Below are 21,193 nucleotides of genomic sequence, written 5' to 3'. Positions count from 1 at the left end.
ATGTTTTCCTATTTGATTCTGATTCTTGACAAAATGAAGGAAGCTATTTAAAGGGAAGAGATATCGTTAAAATGCTGAAAGTTGCGAATGATACAAATGAAAGAGGAGCACAATTAATCGAAGAATTTCACAATCAATTTACCAAATATGAGTCACAAAAGCAATTTAGTATTTTACAGACACTCCAAGACTATTGGGAAAAAAATGCACACGATTGAGATACATTGAGAAAAGCGTACGATTAAGGGGAAGTTTCTAAAGCAATATTTCATTCTTATTCAATGTAAAATCTTTAGACGATATGAAGTAATTAAAAAGATTAAGTTTAGTGCTACCTCGCTGTAAAAATATTTTGCAAACATAGGAGAAACGATGTACGGGGTTTGAAGTAAAAACTCGAAGATGTAAGAAAATTATCAAAAGTGTTAAAGTTCAATGTCCTAGGGGCACGTGTTGTTACTGACCGATCGAGTTCAAATTTTGCACCGATTACTTTTTATTATAGTGTCACAAAACTAGGGGGCGTCACTTGTTGAATTCCGAAAAAAAAAATTCCCCATATAAATAAGGACCACCTTAATGTATATATGTGTATTATGTGTATGTATGTATATATGTATATATATATATATATATATATATATATATATATATATATATATATATATATATATATATATATATATATCGTTTGATGAGGAGGGTATCAAGACTAAGAAATATTTTTGTGTTTTGCTGCAAAAAAAAAAAAAAAAAAAAAAAACGAATCTTGTGTATACTCTACAGAAATGTTGTAAAAATATGCATATTCTTTGTAGCCAGCAAACTGAAACCTCCTCTTGGTGCAGAATGGAAAACTATTTTTACAGACAATACAATACACCTTAAGTGGAATCCATCATACTGAAAATAAAATTAAAATTCCATTTCACATCGTTCACCGCATAATTGAATTATCAGTCCGTTATCCGTTCTACTTCTTTGAATCGAACAAAATTTATTCATTTTAAATACACACACAGCGATTACGGGCGGCTTCTCCAATCAAACGAACTGATTGCCAATTCAAAAATCTTCATCAACAAATAAGAACACAGCATCAAACTTGGAATTGGAACTCTTCAAACATCCGCTGTAGTTTGTCATTTCACTTCACTTTGGGCCCGGGAACAAGTTCCTAAATTGCTCTTTAATTTTTCAAAGCAATAATCATTGCTTCGTTAATCAACATTATTTACAAATCTCGTCACTTATTGGATTACCTGCAGAGGGTGGTAACATCACAATTATGTGGTGGTGAAAACTCCCCCTCGCGTTCATTTACGCCGTTAAAAACCTTAACAAATTGAGTGGGGAGAAAGAGCAGAAGGTAAATTTCCCCATTAACGAAATTCCGGTGGCTGCCCCTAGAATTCCCAAGGAATCTTTGTTAGGACTTATCTATTCTTTGTTTAGATCTTATATTTGTGAATAAGACGCTAGCGTCCATGTTTGGTCAAATATAACTCGTAAGTAACTACATATTTGTAACTATCCTTACGTTCAAAATTTGTTGCTAAATTTAGGTCAAAATAGTTGCCATATTTGAATACTTTTGAACCTAATAACTTAAATTGATAATTTTATGAGTTTAAGGGTTCTATGCTGTCAATCAACAACATTTACTTAGCAAGAATTTCCTCCTTACCTCCTTAAACCAGTAATGGATTAGCTTTGAAAATCCAAAATTCGTACACTTTTAAGCTACTCATCATTTTGGAAGGACTCATAACCGACTTCCACCATTCATCGCCTAAAACTATCCTTTCAGGGGTGCCCATCCCCCCCAAGTTCAATGGCGCAAATCCCCCCCCCCCCATATTAGTTTATTTAAAAAAAATAGTTTGTTTATATATTTTTAAAAAATATTTTTAATTAATTTATCTTTTAATTTATTTATTTCTTAAAATATTTTTATTTATTTATTTATTTTTAATTATTATTAATATTTTATTAGAAAAGTTCTGTGCTACACCAATAACACACACGCCAACTAAATAAAGAAATGAAATAAAATATAAACAGAATAAAATAAAATAAAAATAATTTGACTTAAAAATAAATCTATAAATAAATTTAAATAAATACATTTAAAAAAAATTTAAATCCCCCCCCCCAAGAATTTTGATGGCGCAACTTGCGCCATAATCGCCCCCTGTGGGCACCCCTGTATCCTTTAATGAATCGTGAATTTAATAGAACACAAACTGAGCTTTTTGGTATACTGGGGGTAGATGATTTAAAAATGGGGCTTGGCTTCAGAATGTTCGAACTGTGAATTTTTGCTTCCTTTAACAAAAAAGGAAGTATTGTATTCGCGAAAAAAAAATTCACTCAAAAATCGGCCTTAATTTCCATTTTGCTCACCCCCGAATGAATGTTGAGTTTCTTTTTCAACCCGACCACACGCGGATAAGTGCATTAGGACGTATAAAAACCCGAAGTATCCATTTTGACATTACCCGAGTTAATTACAACGACTTTTCTCGTGACGTCCGTATGTACTTATGTATGTGCGTATGTATGTTGCATAACTCAAGAACTGTGTGTCCTAGAAAGTTGAAATTGGTTACGTAGACTCCTAGTGGGGTCTAGTTGTGCACCTCCCCTTTTGGTTGCATTCGGGTGTTTTTAAAAGGGTCTTTTGCCCCTTTTTGGGGGGAAATCATTGTTAATTTCGATGTATACTCAAGTGGTGTTATATTTTGGCGGACACTTGGCGATATATCACCAGTCTTTTGGTCGCCAAGTTGGCGACACATTTAGCGATTTTTTTTTTAAAATCTGGTTTCAATTTGGCCACTGTTGGTGATATTTAGAGAGTAAACTATTGAATCACATTAAAACTGCCAATAATGGGAAAATGACATTAAAATTGGAGTAAAAGGAAGTCATGTGATGCACACATCAGCTCGTTAAAACTAATTTGGTATTTAGGAGACTTTCTGCAAGTCCTGCTCATCTTCTTGCTTGTAATGGAGCGTCATGGAGGCAGTTGTGCGATGAGCAGGATCTTATTTACGAGGATCTAACGCGTCCGGACTTTTTGAATAGAATGCTTAAGGAGTTTTGAAGGGTATGCTTAAGGAGGGAATGCTTGATAAGTAAATCGTCGCCTCGAAATAACTGTTGGATATCTTACTGTTATTCCTAGGATTCGATGTCTTGCTGTTGCTCTGAAGCGACGAAATGTTGAAAATTGATAGCATAGTACGCTGAAACCTCCGAAAAATTAAAGCCTATCGGGACACTAAGAATATGTAATATCACTACAGTGAAACCTGTGTATAACGATACTGTCTATAACGAAAACCTGTCTATAACAATATTTTTTTTGACCCCAGCAAAATGTCAGCATGAATAATCAAACTGCCTATAACGATAACCTGTCTATTACGATATTTTTTTTCGGTCCCAACAGTATCGCCGTAGACAGGTTTTACTGTACTGGTTTGCTGGTTTCAACATCATAAACCGACAAGAACAAATGTCTGTGGGTTAAAAGAACAATAGATGCCTGTGTGTGGGGAGGGGGGGCGTCATGAGAAAAATTGAACGTTGTGCTAAACAGTGCTGCGGAGTCGGAGGGGTAAATGACAAGACTCCGACTCTTAAAGTTTTAAAGCCTCCGACTAATTTGCCGCAAAATCAAGCCACGACTGCGTTAATTAACTGAATGCTGGCAAAGTTTTCGCCGAAATGAGTGCATCTCCGGCTCGGATTTTTGACTTGTTTTTTTAATGTTATGTTTTATGTAATTTAGAAAACTTTTTTTTTGAGCAATCACGATTGCTTATTGCTTTTCTTTGACTGTTTTGATGTGCTATCATTTTATTTTCCCGCCAGCACCCACTGCAGCATCACCGTCGACCCGCTCCTCACGATGCTGCTCCTTTAGCGAAAGCCGTCTCCTGGTTTCGTCAATATCCTATACTTACACGCATACATACACGAACATACAAACAAGCACATACCACACATACGCATACATATAGACACCTACACACACACACTTATGCCTGCACACAGACAAAAAGACATATGCCTACACACACATACATTTTCCCTCACACACACAAACACTCATACACACAACTACCCACACACTCATACCTGCACACAGACACAAACACACACGCCTACATACACACACATACTCGTGATTGCGAAAACCATAATTTGAATTCCAGATGTCAAAATTCAAATTATTATTATCACTATTATTATTATTATTATTATTTTTTTTTTTGTTTATTTGTTTGTTTGGTTGGTTGTTGGAACTTCAGTTTTAAATGTGCTTAAAATGGTGCAATTTGATAAACATTTAACTATTTGAAAAATAGGTTTATTTAAAAAGGGATTTTTAGGAAATTGACAATGCTTGGTGCCAAACATATAGAGATGTCGCCAAATGGTTACCAAGTAGCCAATAAAGAAAAAGTCGCCAAGGGGAACTACATATAGTGGCCTAGCGCACTTGCAGGTAATAAATACGAATAGAAGAGTTATATATAGGCTTGCCAGGTTTCTGAAATGTTAAACCGGAACACTGGAGTGTGCCCCCCCCCCCCACCCAACTGGATCTTAGAGAGGATTCATTCTCAATGCTATGGAACTTTTTTTAGGAAGTCTTTTTTTGTCTTAATCTTATTGCAGAAATCCGCACAAGCTAATCCGATGTATTAGTTTTTCCGGTCAATGTTACTAATGACAAATTAGTTATCCTAAATAATCCTTCACAGTTAATCATTTTTAGACTTTTTTAATCATCTGTAATTAAATTTACCTTTAACCGGGACGTGAAGTTAACCGGTCGGGACACCGGGATTTTGTCTGAAACCAGGACTGTCCTAGTCAAACCGGGACGTCTGGCTAGCCTAGTTATATGCATAGAAAACGGCATTTTAAATTTAGAAATGAAACTTTTTAACTTAGAAAATTATATTGTAAGAATCATAACAATCTGAACAGTCGATAAGTACAAAGGAATACAGAGGTTCATAAATAGAAATTAAATTGTAAACAAAATTGCCATCGGATATAGAAAGACGTTTTTGCAAATTTCACTAGCAGAAAAAAAGACAGTTCAGAGCTGACTACAAATTTATCACATTTAGAGTATAGAATGATCAGTTTTACACACAATACAACTCTTTTTCTTATCACTTTCGTTTGTTAAAGTGATCATTCTATACTTAAATGTGATAAATTCAAGTTAACTCTTGATCCAGAAAGACCGCAGCTGCCGTCAATGAATTGATTGACGGATGTTACGATCTTTCACTGTTCAATAACTCGAAATTATCACATTTAAGTATAGAATGATCGCACAACAGCGGCTGGTGACAGAAAAGGACCCTGTGCTCAATCAAGCTGTTTCGTGCTCTGCCTGCTGAACAGCTGCTGGTATCTTTAATCAAAAATCAAAACTTCGAAAGATTTGGGGTTTGAAGTTGGGTCCAGACCAAAACAGTCATTTAGAGATAATTGATCTTTGTCATGCGAGCTTAGCACCTACATTTTTGTTTTGTCAAAATTTTATTTTTAAATTGAAATAATTCAGAAATAAATAAAGTATTTTGTCTATAAAAATTGCAATATTTGTGTCTGAAGTTTTCAAAATTAGGTGAATAATTAACCAGCTAAGTACAAATATATTTTCTGATAATTAGAGTAAATATACTGCACATAAAACTGAGTATGTAAATGAAAAAACTACTACGTAGTTGAAAACATAAATTTGCCAAGATGTATTTACTATTTTATGTATGGGTAGAAATTAGACAGTTATGAATCGGTTAGATGGGTTACGCTTAATCTTTTTAGCCTTTTCCTCAACTTATAAACTTACTGTACAATTTTTTCCTTTCATATTTACATGAATTTAAACCTGGCAAATTTGTCTACCCCTAGTCACTTTGTACTATAAAATAACTTCTGAAAAATTTATTGCTTTAAGACGCATCTTGAGTTAGTTCAAACCTTTTATTATTATTTTTTTAATTATCAGTAACTGCATTTCAAATAAGTGAAACGATATTCTTAAAATGTTACACTTAAAAACATTGAAATAAAATGCTCTTCAAAACTGCAAGTTTTTGAAAGAAAAAAATGTGATTAAAAAAAGCCAATAGCTAATTATTTTTTCGTTGATATAACACATATACTCAACAATAAAAACACAGTTTCGTTTGAACTCAAAAGCACATGATGTATTTTTATGCAGAATCGCCTTCTACACAGTAGATTTGTTCAAAATAAAATGTTTGGGGAAAAAGTAATAATAATAAGGTCAAGAGAGAAAGAGGGAGGAACGAAAAATTAAATTATAAGCAAACGAACCGGAATTTTTAACGAAAATAAAAGGAAATGAAATCAAATTGCTGTGAAAATCGCTTGCATAAATTTTTAAAGTAAAAGAAACTCGCAAACAAACTTTGTCTCCGGAAACTGCAAAGTTAACGGACTGAAGTTTAATTTCGAAACTTTTTTTTTTTTTCAAATGTAATTCGTTAAGATAGAGGAAAAAATGCTTCCGAAATTTTTTTCTAGAAATCCAAAACTTAAACCTGCGTGACCTAAAATGAAGGAAAGTTACGAGCTCGCCTTAACTGTTAAACCAGGAATAATTCGATCGTACGCCAGAAAGTTTCTCGTTCATCAAGCAGATAAGAAATCGAATTCCTTCCGGAAACTACAAAGGTAGATCCCAGCCGGAAATGACGTCAGGGAAACAGGAAGCCTCTAGATTCACCAATCCAAAAATATCAATCTCGCACCACTCTGTCTGTGGTTTGGCAGAAGTTTGAGACATCGTGGAATGTTGTTCGTCGTATTCGTTGTTTGTTTATTCGAGAAAACATTCTTTTGACATTGTGTTTTTTTTTCTTTCCTTCTCTTCCGCTTCTTTAAAAGGAAACAATGTAATCATACATTCTGCAACCACAAAGTTTCGATTTGTTTGAATGGATAGCTTTACTGTGTTGAAATTAACTAAAAAATTAATTTGTGGCTGACAAATTAAAGCAATCAAAGATTGCAGTTAGGTTTTGAAACTTTTTTTTCTGGAATTTCTGCGCTATATACTTGATTACTTCTTGTTCTCAAAAGCTATAATTTTTCATGAATTTCAGTCATCAGTCTTTTCAGATTGTTTATTCATACTAAATATAATGCGAAAATAACGCACATAAATATTCATACTAAAAAAGCTATCATATGCATGACAAAATCATCAAACCTAAGCAATACGAAATGTGCGCAGTTGTTACATAAAACATACTGTTAATAAAATCGCAGCATTAAAGAAAAAAATAACTATTTTTACTTCCTTTTACAAAAGGAATTGTATTCACAAAAAAATTTTCACTCAAAATTCGGCCTCAATTTCCATTTTGCTTACCCCCGAATGAATGTTGAGTTTTTTTTCAATCCGACCCGCGGATTAGTGCCTAAGAACGTACAAACACCCGAAATATCCATTTTGACATTCCCCGAGTTAATTACAACGACTTTTCTCGTGACGTCCGTATGTACGTATGTCTGTGCGTATGTGCGTATGTATCTCACATAACTCAAAAACGGTGCGTCCTAGAAAGTTGAAATTTAGTACGTAGACTCCTAGAGGGGTGTAGTTGTGCACCTCCCCTTTTGGTTGCATTCGGGTGTTTCTAAAGGGGTTTTTTGCCTCTTTTTGGGGGGAAATCATTGTTAATTTCGATGTATACCCAAGTAGTGTTATAATTTGGTTGACACTTGGCGATATATCGCCAGTCTTTTGGTCGCCAAGTTTTGTCGCCAACTTAAAACTGCCAATAATGGGGAAATTACATTAAAATTGGAGTAAAAGGAAGTCATGTGATGCACAAATCAACTCGTTTTATTTTAAGGTAGGCGAACACCCGACTTTCGAAAAAAGTTGTTTTTGAGACTTTGAGCAAATTTAGGAAGCCCCAATGTTCTTCTTTCTAAATGCACATTTTTTTTTTAAATCGATGAATTATTGAGAAAATTAGAAGACTACTGAACTTAAATGCATTGCTTTTATTGAAATTCACTTTTTCTTTCTTGATTTTCTCATAACCACGCTTTCAAAGTTTTCATTTGAGCCAATAGCTCTAGTGAAAAAAGTAACCATTCTATACATTTGAAATTTTGGAAAAATAGTATTACTGTGATAGAGAAACCTCGAAAAGCTAATGTATTTACAATGTGTTGTTTTGATAATGATCTACTAAAGTTACGGGGCAAAAAAGCACGTTTTTCGGGGGAATTTTTTTTTCAAACATTTATCCATAAAACCTGTTTTTAGCTATTTATTTCCAAATTATAGTGCCTGATCACTCTCTGGAATCTAACAAAGAGATAGACACAAAAAGTTTTTGAAATTATGAAAAAGTGAATGCACCGGAAATGGTTAAGGAAATTTTTTTTTTTTTTTTTGCTTAAAAAAATGGCCACTAAAAAAACTATTAAATATTTTTTTTCAGCACATATGTAATCAAAATGTATTATTTGTGTCATATTTAACAATCGTATAAAGCTTTCGAAAGGTGCAATGAATGTTGAAGAAAAAATATTTAGGGTGTTCGCCTACCTTCAAGTAGAAATAGGTGTCCCAAAATTAACGCAAGATTTGAATTTGCCGCCATTTTTGCAATAAATGGTTGGCAACCCTGAAAAAAGAACGATTTGACAGCTGAGAGTTTAGGGTAATCAAAAATGGAGCGTTATAAAGACAGTCATTTTAGGGAATGAACAATGAAAAGTGGTTGAATAAAAAGTGGTCTCAACTGTCAAATTGTTCTTTTTTCATGGCTGCCAACAATGTATGGAAAAAATGGTGGCAAATTCAAAACTTGCGTTAATTTTGGGACACCCTTTAGTGAAAATGAAATGCACGTTCAAAATAAACTCATTTTAATATATCCGGTAGACGAAATTCTTAAGTTTAACATGATTTAAAGAATATTTAGTTATAAATACTGTATCTACTAGATCTGAGGATTTTAGACAAGAACACAACATCGCCTTACCCAAGGTCCTTCCGCCACTCAAAGCAGCGGATCACATGACTCGCTATCTACTAGACACAAAGCGAATGAAAATATACCCAAGCGACGGCAATTTGAAATCAATGAGAAATCCTTAGTGCTCAAGAATTAAAAATCAAAAACGTTAATTTCACGAATGTGTTAAACATTTACAGGGAAATTTTTGAAGTATGTACTCAGTAAGTTTCCGTCTTTTCTCCAATTTGTTTAGATAACATTCAAAAAATTGAGTGTATGAAACAAAACTTGTCAAAACGTTAAAGAAACGACTAAGTAGAAACGATTTCCAAACTATTATGAAAACAGAAAAGAAAAAAAAACCTATTTAAAATTAATTTGAATTCTGAAATTTTGAATTCAAATAATGCTTTTCGCAATCACGAGCTGCGACAGGACCCTACTCATCGGAGTTATTGTTTCTAGAAACGGCTCTTGTCCCCCAAACCTGCCTCTCCTCCTGGAAGGTTACGTGTGTAAGTGGTGTGCGTAAGTGTGTGTGTAGGCGCGTGCATGCATGTGTACGCTTGTGTGTGTGTGCGTATACTTGTGTGTATGCACGTAGGCGTGTATGTATATGTGTATGTAAAACCGTTTGTGTGTATGTGTGAGAGACACACTCACACTGCGAGTGTGTATTGACGCCGCCCCTGCAAAGACCGGTAGACGGTGGTGCTGCAGAGGCCCCTGGTCCGAGCTGAAAAAGGAACCACAACGTCAAGGATGGTCAAGTGAGAACAATAAGCAATCGTGATTGCTCAAAAAAACAATCAATTACTCCACGGATAATTTTGCTTGTTTTCCTATACAATAGAGACCGCCAAAAATTGCAAAATCTTAGGAGCCAGGAAAAGATTTAGGCTTAGACAAGTTATTTTTCAGAGTTTATAGGAAAATTCAGTGTCATGTGACTACCGAAAGATTCTTATTCTAAAAGAACTAGTCGCCAAGGAATTATTTTAGTCGTTCGGGTGACCTCGCACCTGGGATTTGCAGGACGCAGCTGAACAGTGATATCGGTATTTGTTGCATTTGATCGCGTAGTCTCCGGATTTCCAGTTAATGCATTATTTTTCACGAATTGAAATAGGAATTTTTTCACGCATCGGATTCAATTTAATGCTGAAAAAATCTTTTTACAATGGAGTCGTTTCCAGAATTTTAAAAGTATTTTTTTTTCTGAAAGAGCACGCTTAAAAACATAGGATCTGACCGTTTTTTAAATAATTTGTTTAAGTTTAATATTTTTTAAAAAATACTTAAATCGGAGCGCTTTCATTGTTTAAGGCTTCTGCCGATGACATCACAAATGATCAAATGCCATTCAGAGTTGCCATTCACAGCTCAAAATATTTAATTCGCAATTTTACTCACGTGTATTGGCAACGATAGGGTTGATAGCAAGCGTAGAGCGCAATATTAAATTCGTTTCATGCTTATCACAAAGTGGAAACGTAGTAGGAAGATGCGCCAAAGTGCATCATTTGTGACGTCATAAAGACCACGCCTTGTTTGAAAAAACGGACATTTTAAAAAAGTAATTAAAAAATAACTGTTGGGAAAATAAAAGTATTTTCTGGATCCATGTTTTTTTTTTTGCTCATTCTATCCATTTCAGTGACTAAAAGTAGTACCTTTGACTGAAGGAAACCACCCCATTTTGTACCTCAGAGCCAGAACAACGTAAGTTACATAATCGCTACTTTACAAGAGCGGAAAAACGTTTGTCTGGCGCATGAAAAGGATAGCACGCTCTCTTATATTCCTGATAAAAATTACAAAGGACTGTTTTTTCTTTTTAAACTCGGGTACGGCAATTTTAAATGAGGCTGAGAATCTTGGCGAGATTGGTGACAGATAATGGACTTAGCGAATTATTTTACCTTTTAATGGACATTTTATTTTTTTCTTTTGAGCAATCACGATTTCTTATTGCTTTCATTTGACTGTTTTGATATCCTATGATTTTATTTTCCCACCGACACTCTCTGCAGCATCACCGTCGACCGGATCCTTACGATGCTGCTCCTATAGCGAAAATCGTCTCCAGGTTGCGTCCATATACTACACAAACGCACACATACACACACATATATACATACATACACCTATACACAAACACATACACACACGCATACATACAGAAACCTACACAAACACACATACACCTACACACAACTACCCACACACTCATGCCTACACACAAACACACATACCCCCACACACAAACACACACGCCTACATACACACTCGTGATTGCGAAAAACATAATTTGAATTCAAGATGTCAAAATTCAAATTAATTTTTCTTTTCTTTGGCGGATATTCTAAAAATTGAATGCAACAATGCTGATGAATTTTTGAAGCCTAATTTATTTATTTATTTATTTTATTTATTTATTTATTTATTTATTTTTTTTGATGTAATTTTCACTTTCCTTATTTTTCTTTTTTTTTTTCCTTTCAGAAAAATAAAAGAGCAAGGACTCCACCTTGAGCTGTCATGGCGCTGGATCGGCCCTCCTACATTAAAATGGAATCGAGCTGCGTCGTCCCCGACATCTGGGACTGGGACGATGAAGGGACGGTCGTGGTGGACGTCTTCCTTCCGAATGGAATTTTCTTGGATCTCAATGTCAGGAAGGACGCCACCCTGCACGAAATCAAGGAGGTGAGGATGCTGTCCAATTAACGAAGCCTTCTGAACTCTGTCTCTTGCAGGATAGTTGGCCTTAGAAGTAATTTGGGCTGAAGGAAGTGTAGTCTAGAGACAGTGGCGCACACAAGGGAGGGGTCCAGTGGGTCCGGACCCCTCCCATAGGAATTGCTTTTTTTCCCGATTGATTACGATCTATGTGTTTAGTACGTAGATTAATTTCAAACAAAGGTAACAATGACTTCAGTTCTAAAAAGTGAAAAAGTAAAATCCTCATGTTAAAAGATTTTTAAAAGAGTTGTGCACTTTTCCTATAAGAAGCAGGATTATAAATGAATACACGGTAATAATCATGTTTTTGGTTTTGTAATTACAGATTAAAATGAGATTTTCTGAAGAATCCATTTTTTAATTATAAGAAAAGTAAAACCGTAAATTATTTTACTTTCTGGTTTTTTATTTGAGTATATTACATTAAATAATGCTCATTTTTTTAAACAATAGTTTATTTTCTACTGTTTTTCGTTCTCGAGGAATCGATATAATTAAGTCAGTATGTTTGAAATTGACGGCGTATTGGGGTATGATATGAGAATGAGGCTTTCGACCTTGGACCCTCCCCTTGAAAAATTCCTGTGTGCGCCACTGTCTAGAGATCCTAGTATATACGGAGAGATTGGACAACGACGCGCCGATCTCCGCCATGTTTAGTCCAAGTGTTGTCAGCTCTAAATGATGCCCCGTGTGAATTTTTAACTTTCCCACGGAATATAGGACATGAAATCTTTAAAGAACAGACTGATTTATTTTCTCCTCGTATTTTCATTAAATGGAGTGAGCGCCAAGTCTGTCAATCCGTCTCCAATCGTTTCGTATCGTCATAGCGCTTACAAAGAAAATTTTTTTTTCTCAAAAATGTGTTCATAAAGATAGAAAACAAACAGGTGTTTGTGATCTGTTCATTTCATTAATAAAACATCATAACTAACTTCCAATTTTTTCGATACAATGTTCAGTGATATTTGGGGCAGAAGATGCATTACGGTCTACGGAGAGTGAGCATCCTTGGACATAAGATGGCCGCCGTTCGGTAGTTGTCCAATCGCTCCGTATTTAGGATGTCTAGTGTAGTCTGGCTCTGGTAAGAAGAGACCTGACCTTGGGAGAGTTAATATCTCCGTGGGGAGAACAAATACAAAGTTGCTACAGTTGCAAATGCGATTACTGTCACAGCATAGTATTGTCGAGGAGTTCTTTCATTGCTCACTGCTCATTGTTCAAATTTTTTAATGCTATGTTGCTGTTGATCGTGTTTTATATTTTAGATTAGGGGAGATGAGGGAGGAATGGGACAGTGGGAGGAGTGGGACAGCTAAAATTATGGCAAAATAAATCACTTTATTTTATTGTCAGTTTGACCACTAGAGGGCCTGTTTATAGCTTCTTTTTGTTTCATACTTGCATTTTATCCAGCAGGAAGTTTCAGTTAATAGTTGGAAAAAGTTAAATTTCTCACCTCCAAAATAAGTTTCTAATCTATTTTTAGTTTTATTTCTTTATTTATGTAATTTGTAAAACTAACATAATATATTATCGTTGTAATCTTAAGTATATAATGTATGCTTATCTGCAGTTTAATTAAGCCCAAAAACCAGCATGGTTTATGCGACAAGTTATTTTTTAGAAGCAATGTGTAGAGGGAGGAATGGGACACTCCGAAGAGGGAGGAATGGGACATGCCCCATAAATATGTCCCTTCTGTAAATGGGCTGTTCAAATATTACGTAAGCATGTTTTTATCAATTTTTGACCTCTCCTCCCCCTTGTCAGCAGAAATATGCAAATCGCAAACCCCCCTTAATAATAACATAGGCTAATAGCAACCCCCCCCCTTTTCTTAACAGTAAAAATTCAATTTAAAATGAGACTTAATTTTAAAAAAAAAATGCTTGTTTAATTTCCTTATTTAAGAAAAACTCTTAGATCACAATTTTAAAAAAACTTAGCCCTTTGAATTTTTTTTCTAGTTTTTTTTTTTTTTTTACAGTTTAAGATTTTTGAAAATGTCTTACGTAAGCATCACTCAAACACACCCCCTTCCGTTGTCAGCAAAAATAAGTTGTTTCCCCCCCCCCCCCATACTATGTAGCAAGGGTGGAGAGCATTTATGATACTGAAAGCTACAATGCAAAATGTATGAGAAAGGACATGAAATTTTAATTTTCTTCAACAGGATGACTGTAGCATTATAGATAAAACAGATATTGTCATGAAATTACCGCCACCGCAATTGGTTGGTAGGACTAGTAGAGCACAGTTTTGTTTTTCTTTTTATGTGGACCTTTCTAATTATGACACTCGCTAATTTTTCTGTAATTTTCAAATGTGTCCCACTCCTCCCATACTCATGTCCCACTCCTCCCTCCCAGGAGGGAGGAATGGGACAAAATTCTTGAAATTTGTAATTAGTCAAGTGTGAAAATAATAAAATGTTTAAACATTGTGTATATTTTTAAAATGTAGTTATAATATGCAAGTTTATTGTGTGAGCTTTTGCATTAATGAATAAGTAGAGGATTATGAATAAGAATCATTTATGTGAAAAGTGTCCCAATCCTCCCTCCTCTCCCCTATAGGGTTGTCTGGTAAATTGAGGCATTGTCTTGACAATGTTAACCCTGTTTCGGGTAATAAAGAAGAGCATTCGGCACTGAGCTTGAGTTAGGTTACATTCGCAGTACCGCTTATTTAAATCACATTTGTTCTGGCACAATTGATTTCATAAAGTGACTGATTATATAAACCGGCAGACTTATGCTAAAATTTAAGGGCTCACAGTACCTTTAGAACTATTTTTTTAAATTTACAAATATTGTATTTTTCTTCGAAACCATAGCATGCACTCTCATTTTGCAACCACTAATTTATTTTCAAAATCTTTAAATATTGCCACTTTTTTTAAAAATTCAAACAATTTAGAGAAATTTCAATTTTTTAAAATCCCTAAGGCTTTTTTGTTTTTGCACTTATTTAAAAAAAGATTTTTGCTAAGCAATCACACTATTCATCTCTAAAAATCTGTGCATTCTCATTTGTTTATATAAGTATTGGAACATTTTCTGTGATTATTGAGTAAAAAATCGGATTTTTTTTTAAATTTTCTTTTTAAAGGTATAACATGCTCTAAACATTTGAGTAATTTATAAAATGCTTATCCAATGCACAGTTTTGTTAAATATATTATCCTGACTTCAAAAAGTATTCCTTTAAAGCTGTATCTTTAATAGAAAAAAATCCTTAGGGATTCTAATGACATGAAAACACAAAAATACCATCATCGAAAAAAAGCAGTTTAAAGTTTTTCTTTTGCACAAGAACGCATAGTGAGCATGACCTAAAACTACTCATATCTTTTTAACACGCTTTTATTAGCTTCACCTGTATGTATGTATGTATCTTGTAACGGAATCTTGCAGCTCAAATTTCGTCCACTTCCTGCGATCGGATTCTTTTGAAATTTGGCACGCGATTTCAGACCCGATGACAATGCAATATTCTATAATCAAATTAATTAACTCTTTTAATTGTTAGTTTCCTCCCATTTTAATCATTATTTAAAAATATCTACAAAAACGTTCAATTTTTCTGCATCAGACAAAATTTGTTCCAATGTTCCAAGGTAATTAGAACATGAAATATAATTGTTTTTAACTAATTTCATGCCAAAATTTTGAAGAACCTTCAATTGGAAATTCATTGCTGATCAGACCATTGTTGAACAAAACTTTTATCCAAATGCATCTCAAATTTTCAAAGTAATATAAATATGATTTCCGCAAACATACATCGATGACTCACAGTAGCTTCCCATCGGGGTGCCCTCGTCTTAACTTTAAGATATTACCTCGCACTCGTTTTATAAATAATTTCGTCCCCTGATAATTCTCCAACATAAGACTAAAAAACAGAAAAACAAAATAATAGTTTAAAAAACTAAAAAAACACGATCTCGTAGCAAAATGAACTAAAAAGTGAAAAATAATCTTTGGATGATAGTAGTTGACCAATCACTTAATTTTAATGCAATACAAAAAAAGCGTGGGGGGGGGGGGGGCTTCTTATCAGTTGTCTTGAATTTCTTCCATTTGTTGTCCAAGCAAAAATGTAAATAGACAGCACTCCACGCTCTTTTGTATTACATTAAAATTAAGTGGTTGGTCAACTACTATCATCCAAAGATTATTTTTCACTTTTTAGTTCATTTTGCTACGAAAGCGTTTTTTTTTTAGTTTTTTAAACTATTATTTTATTAAATTTTAAACTAAAGAGATGAAACTTTTTCCCTGTGTTTGGAATAATTTGTAGTTTTGAAATAAGCAATAAAATATTTTTTGATCGTTTGGTCATTTTTGAGGTACTGTGACCACTTAAAAGTTTAAATACCATAAATGAGAATTGAATTTTAATGGTTATTGGGCAATCGCGAATTTCTCATTATTCTCGTTCGGCAAAAGTTGATGTTGCTCTGATTTTTCAGATTGCTATGACGACGAGAATATGTTTAACTTGTTATTTCAAAATGTATTAAGGGGGTCCGGGACACAAGAATCGTCAAATTTTGCAATTTTTTTTATCATGTGGAAAATTACTCCATTTTTTTTCTGCTTAAAAGGACGTTTGAATCTTGTTTCTATCTTAAATAGAACGAAAGATATAATTATTTTTGTTGCATGCACCTAATTAATGTGTACTTAACTTTAAACGCGTTTTTCTCCATGATGCAATTTTTCCCGATTTCTTGCATTCAAACTCTTATAAGTCAGGAACCGATAAAGATAAAGTAATGAAACTTGGAGCATATCTTTTTCAAAACAGTTTACTTTAATTTTTATTCGGCGAATTTGAAAAAAAAAAAACGTTCACTGCAAGAATTATGATTTTTTAACAAAAAGTACCTTTGAATTTTTCGAAATTTTTCTTCAAATATTTTTTATTTTCTATTGAATCAATATTTTTTAAATCGCCGAATAAAAATTAAAGCTTAGATATTTGTGCATACTTTTTTGAAAAAAAATTGAAAATTGATAAAGAATATTTTGAGTTACAGCAATTTAAAGCAACTCCATTTTTTTTAAAGGAACTAATAAAATTTAAATATATTTTTTTTTTCATATTTATGTTATGATTTTGCTTACTAAATAAATGGTGGATCAGTGCAAAAAATTTCAAAACTCTAAAGTGTATATTTAAAAAAATTTCAAAATGTGTCCCGGACCCCCCTTAAGAGGACAAATTTTCGTCGCCATGGTTACAAATCGTTCGCATTCATTCAATCGGGAGTTTACTGTAGTAAAATCGTTTTTCTTTTCCCCCCAGGAAGTGTGGGAGGCAGCCCGCCAGAAGCCCCTGTTCGGGCTGTTGAGAGATAGCGAGTCGTACGTGTTCCAGTGCGTGAATCCGGTGACGGCTCAGCGGGACGAACTGCTGGATGAGAATCGTCTGCTGAGCGAGGTGCGGCCCTTCCAGGCCCTGCTCAGGCTGCTCGAGAGGAAGGGCGACAAGAAGGAGAAGAAGCTCCTCGCAAGCCTCAGGGTGGTCATCGGCAGTGGTAAGTCTGATGAGTCTGGTACATATACAGTACAACCTCGATATCTCGAATCTCTCGGGACAGGGGAAAAATTCGAGATATCGAGTTTTTTAGTTATCAAGGTTTTTGAAAAAATTACACTAGAAATTCTTACAATTACAGACACGTACGCTATATGCATTTATATATGTAATATGAGACCACTTTGAATTACGATCAATAAAGTAGTCTTCAATATTTTACTAGATTTGAAATTTTATAATTGTCGAAAGTGCACAGGAAGAGATTTTGAAATGAACAACAATTTCAGCTTGGTTTTTCACTAAAGATTTAAAAATCCTTATCTTCAACTAGTAGCTCCCCACATTCAAAAAAGATTTCAGTAGCCATTTTGTAGGAGTTAAAAAAGCAGAATGATGAAAATGAGGAACGCATTTTCCGTTTTCACTTGAAATCTGACTGGCGAAAAATCAACCCCCTTTCCTCAAAGTGGACAACATGTTCGAGAGAAATGCACAAAGATTCTAAACTCTGGGGAAAACACAGCACCCCTTTCATACCAACACTTCCCTATTATCTTACTTCAATCCCCTAATCAAAGTTTCCAAGAAGAGAGATGAAAACTGGTCCCTAAAACTTCTTTTACGACAAAATTGCCTAAGAAAAACGACAACTGAAACTTGCTTTTGTGCAAAAATTTCGACATATCAAGGGTTTCGAAAAATAAATTTCGAGATAACTATGGAAAATACATTGGAGTTTTTATAGAAAATGCAAGGGAAAAATGTTTTTTCGTGACATCAAGGGCTTCGAGATAAGGAGGTTCGAGATATCAAGGTTCGACTGTATACACTCATTTTTCAACGTGTTCTTATAATTTTTTTTCCATGGCCGTAGTTCTAGGAAAGGGACATCGTGTAATTTGCCAAAGCATTTATTTAAACTTGTGTAATCAAGTCTGTTAATTTCGTTTAGCTGCCACATCGTTTTAATTACCCTTTTTATTGTTTAATTCGCCCTGTACACAAAGGTTGGCTCACATATTACACTAGTGGTACCCGCACGACTTTGCCCGTAATAGAAAAATTAAAAGGTCTTTTCGTTCGCCTGTATATTTACAAATAATGTCTTGTGAATTTTCCCGCCAATTGGCTTGTGCCCATGCTACGGTTCCACGTTATGATAATTTCGTAATTTACTCGTACATCTTATGATAGTTTTGTTCTTAAAATTCGAGTAGAAAAAGAACCACATCGAATTTTCGAAAAATCGCTTCGAAGTGCACACCCCCATGCTACAAACTAACTTTGTGCCAAATTTCATGAAAATCGGGCGAACGGTCTAGGCGCTATGCGCGTCACAGAGATCCAGACATCCTACAGACATCCAGAGATCCTCCGGACAGAGAGACTTTCAGCTTTTTTATTAGTAAAGAAAAACCAATCCAACTTTATTAACGTCTCACATAACGTTGTTACACATTCAAGAAGTCGTCGCTCAATTAAATTAGAAATCTATCGAACACGATCTCGCGCATCTTTTACTTTTCAACAATGAGGCGTTGCAATGAAATAAATAAGTGTATTTAACAATTGAAATACGTTACAAATATGGACGAGGTGTTGCCTTATACAGCCAAAGTAAAAACTTTAAGGCCAGTAACAAATTTAAGAATACGGAAAAATAAAACTGAAGGGATTTTAATATTGTTGAACTATTAATTATTAATGTTCATTTGAAAGAAATAACTCAAAAGCTAAGTTTTTTAAAGTATGCTTTTACCGAAAAAATAGTAGTATATTCAAAATTAGTATTTCAGCCTGAGTAACAACTTGAAGGTCACCAGTATTTCTTAAATGTAAATGCAGATATACTGGAATAAATATCTCATCAAAAACAACATTGTTGTGAAAATTTCCCCGCCAAGAAAACCTTTAACTCTTCCCCACAAAAAAGAGAGCCTTCATCCTCAACAAAAAAAACCTCAGCCTTAAAAAGTCATATCTAGTTTGCCCGCCAAGTTTCTGCCAAACTATCATCCTCCCTGTTCTCCTCTTTCATCACACCTACTTCCGTTAGAACCTCCTCCCACCTTCAACTCCTCAGAAATATGGATAGATCCTTTAGGGAAGTTGCAACCTATTAAATGTTCATATTTTGGCTATTGGATATTGTTAGTTGACCCTCAAAACTAAAAAATTCACCATCGCCGAATTTTAAAACACCGTGGTTGATTTTTAATGAATTTTTAAAAATCCACGCGCAAAAGTGCGCGATTCTGAAACGTCACGAGCCTACGTCACAGGGCGCGAATGGGCAGCCTTCCGCCGAAGATCCCTTGTTTTCGCTAGGAACATTTTGAGCGCGATGATATTTTTATTTTTTAGAAATTCAATAATCCTTTTGAACACACTATGGAGACCGGATTCTTTAAAGCACAATCTAAATAATCTTCCTCATGTAACATCAATGAGGATATTCGAATATTTCCGAGAGGATGAGAGGTTTAGTGTTCCAGAAACGCGAGGAGTTAAATGCGAGGAGATAAGCCTTTTACGTTTCATCTTCGAAGTCGAATGCGTGACCTTCGGCTTCTCCCCTATCGGAAGAGGGCATGACGTCACTTCCTATGCCATTTGACGCCACAAAAGCTTCAACTTTAAAAATTAATTTAAAAAAAACTACTTATCGTATTGCAAAAATTTTTTTCACCTATGATGTTCATACATGTTACTCTATCATATAAAAATAAAATTGAAAAATCGAAAACTTCCCTATTGGTTATCTTGTTTGGCGGGAAGCTTTTCTAATTGAGGTGGTTGCTTGGTGAGCAAAAAGCTTCTCGCCAAACCAGGGCCTCACTTTTAGTTAGTCGGGTCCTGTATGTATATTTGCTATTTTTCTTTACCCTGAGACGGATTCCAAATAAAACACTCTCCCATATGATGAGGAAATAATAGAGAAAGAGGCAATAGGGGCACTATTGAGCCTTTTATGGTGGAAATATGTCCTTTGTCTTATCTTGTAGTGTTATCGCGCCGGAAAGAAGTGGCCCTACTCAGGAAATGTCCTAAGATAAGACTTCTCGGTGAAGAGTAGGAACAAGCAAAAGCTGATATCGGAACTGTTATCATTCATGTGGGAAACGGGATAATGGATTTTTGGAAGACAGTGGCGGATTAGCTTGCTGAGTTTAATTGTTTCTGATAGTGTTACAGAAAGAGAGCTTATCAGAAAACTGGGGGGTTTGGATTCCTCACCCCTTGGAGTGACATAATGTTTTTATTTTGTTCTGTATTTGTTTAGTTTGTTCCCTTAATTTTATTCATTTAATTTGCGTTGTTATTTATTTGTTAATTTTGTTTTTGTAAATTCACTACAAAAGTGTTCTTTATTGATATTCTAAGTTATCTGACACCTGATTGGTTACTTTGGATACGTGTTTTTTTCCTAAAAAAAATTTGAAAGTTTTACTGTCGTGAATCGTTCTTTTTCTCTTTTAAAATAATAAGGCTGGTTTCGCGCAAGCAAATATTTTGATGAATATTATTTTTATTGATAAATTTTATTTTTTAACTTTACGAAAGAAAAATTAAGTATACATATTTTGGCTATGTATTTAAATTGTGTCAATCAATGCAGAATGCGTAGATTTTCATGTAGAGGGGTGTTCAGTCACTGGGTTCGAAAAATTGCGAAAACCCAGTGAATGAACAATGGCAAAATTTCTTTTGATTTAAAAAGAAATTTGAAGTTTCTTTGAGATATTTTAATTTTCTTACTTATTTGTAATGCAGATAGTTTTATATGCTTATTTATTTATGTACTAGTGGTACCCGCACGGCTTTGCCCGTAATAGAAA

General features: G+C 34.5%; 1 protein-coding gene across 1 annotated transcript in view; it reads left to right on the top strand.

The window, feature by feature from the left end:
- Positions 1–11,591: 11,591 nt before the first annotated feature.
- LOC129224238 (phosphatidylinositol 4,5-bisphosphate 3-kinase catalytic subunit delta isoform-like) overlaps positions 11,592–21,193 on the top strand; it is a 154,717-nt gene continuing 145,115 nt past the window's right edge. The window contains exons 1-2 of the mRNA XM_054858664.1: positions 11,592–11,759; positions 17,121–17,352. Coding sequence (XP_054714639.1) covers positions 11,592–11,759; positions 17,121–17,352 — 400 coding nt within the window. The remainder of the gene's footprint in view (positions 11,760–17,120; positions 17,353–21,193) is intronic.

Source organism: Uloborus diversus, chromosome 6 (assembly GCF_026930045.1).
Source record: "Uloborus diversus isolate 005 chromosome 6, Udiv.v.3.1, whole genome shotgun sequence".
NCBI lineage: Eukaryota > Metazoa > Arthropoda > Arachnida > Araneae > Uloboridae > Uloborus > Uloborus diversus.
The sequence above is the reverse complement of the archived record's forward strand: the minus strand, read 5'-3'. Positions and strand labels throughout refer to the sequence as shown.